Genomic DNA, 1,112 nt, shown 5'->3' on the forward strand with positions numbered 1-1,112 from the left:
CACACCGTGCAAGGTGTAGAAGCCTCTACGCCTACTTGATTTCATTCCGAGTCTAACGTTTAGGCTCAAACCGCTCCTAAACCACTGCACAGAGGTTACCATTCAACCGAGAAATGTTCTATTATCATTCGATGTATAGTGACATTCACGATGTTTCAAATCTATAATCAATGGGTATAGGTCTGCAAGTGTAGCTGTTTATTGTGATGCGTACAAGTATTTCTTGGGGTGTTCAATCGATAGTATCCTTGTGCTCCCTGTAGATTTCCTATACACCTCACTAAATGTTCCAGGGTTTAGGATTTAGGGTTTCAAAACCCCTGGTCATTAAAACACAGGCCAAGACACGCACAACGCCTCACATATATGCACAATACTTTTGAGTCTAGCCTGAGGTTGGGATTTTGGTGCGGAAACCACCTGTGTCCGTACTTCACAAACGCCCTCCAAGGTGAATTGCCCTTGGTCTGCACCTCACTACAACTTTCTGGACTGCACCGCAGGTGCACTCTATTTGGGACACATGGTCGTTGTAGTAGGGTACAACATGGTTCGTCTACAGTGTTTCGTACCGTGTAGCCACCATACGTGACACTGGTGTTGGGTGTATGACTCTCACTCGGTGTTATCCGACGACTTGTGGCCTGCACTGGCACTCAGACCACATGCATCGGGCAGCCCTACTCTTGTCAGTCTGTTGTAGGTCGCTCAGTATTCTCACATTGCAAAGGTTCGACAAATAACCCCACGTGGGATTGTATCCTGCTCTAGAGGCACTTACAGTTTCTCTACTTTTGGCTCTTTCTCGCGCACAGACCACCGTGCGTGTGAAGCCCTACATGTGCACTATGCCGCTACGCCTAGATGTGGGATGGAACTTGGTGCAAATAGACCTGAGTCAACTGGTGAAACAGGCATACGGTACCGCGTATGCGGAAACCAGTCGCATTCAAATACACCCCAACTGCCGCATACGCAGGATATACTTTGCGGATAGATTGTATACGGAAGAAGAGGTGTGTGTGTGTGTGTGTGCGTGTGTGCGCTGATATAACCTCGTGTGCGTGCGTTGAGATATTTATATATCAGATATTTTTAATGTGTATGTATAT

General features: G+C 46.9%; 1 protein-coding gene across 1 annotated transcript; it reads left to right on the forward strand.

Annotated features, from left to right (window-relative positions):
* Window positions 1-815: 815 nt before the first annotated feature.
* Window positions 816-1,016, forward strand: SARC_16908 (hypothetical protein; the record flags this gene model as incomplete). The annotated part of the gene is made up of 1 exon (XM_014288991.1): window positions 816-1,016. A coding segment is annotated over one exon (201 nt), but the record flags the coding sequence as incomplete, so codon positions are not given.
* Between the last annotated feature and the right edge of the window lie 96 nt (window positions 1,017-1,112).

This window comes from Sphaeroforma arctica, assembly GCF_001186125.1.
Source record: "Sphaeroforma arctica JP610 unplaced genomic scaffold supercont1.9197, whole genome shotgun sequence".
Lineage (NCBI taxonomy): Eukaryota > Ichthyosporea > Ichthyophonida > Sphaeroforma > Sphaeroforma arctica.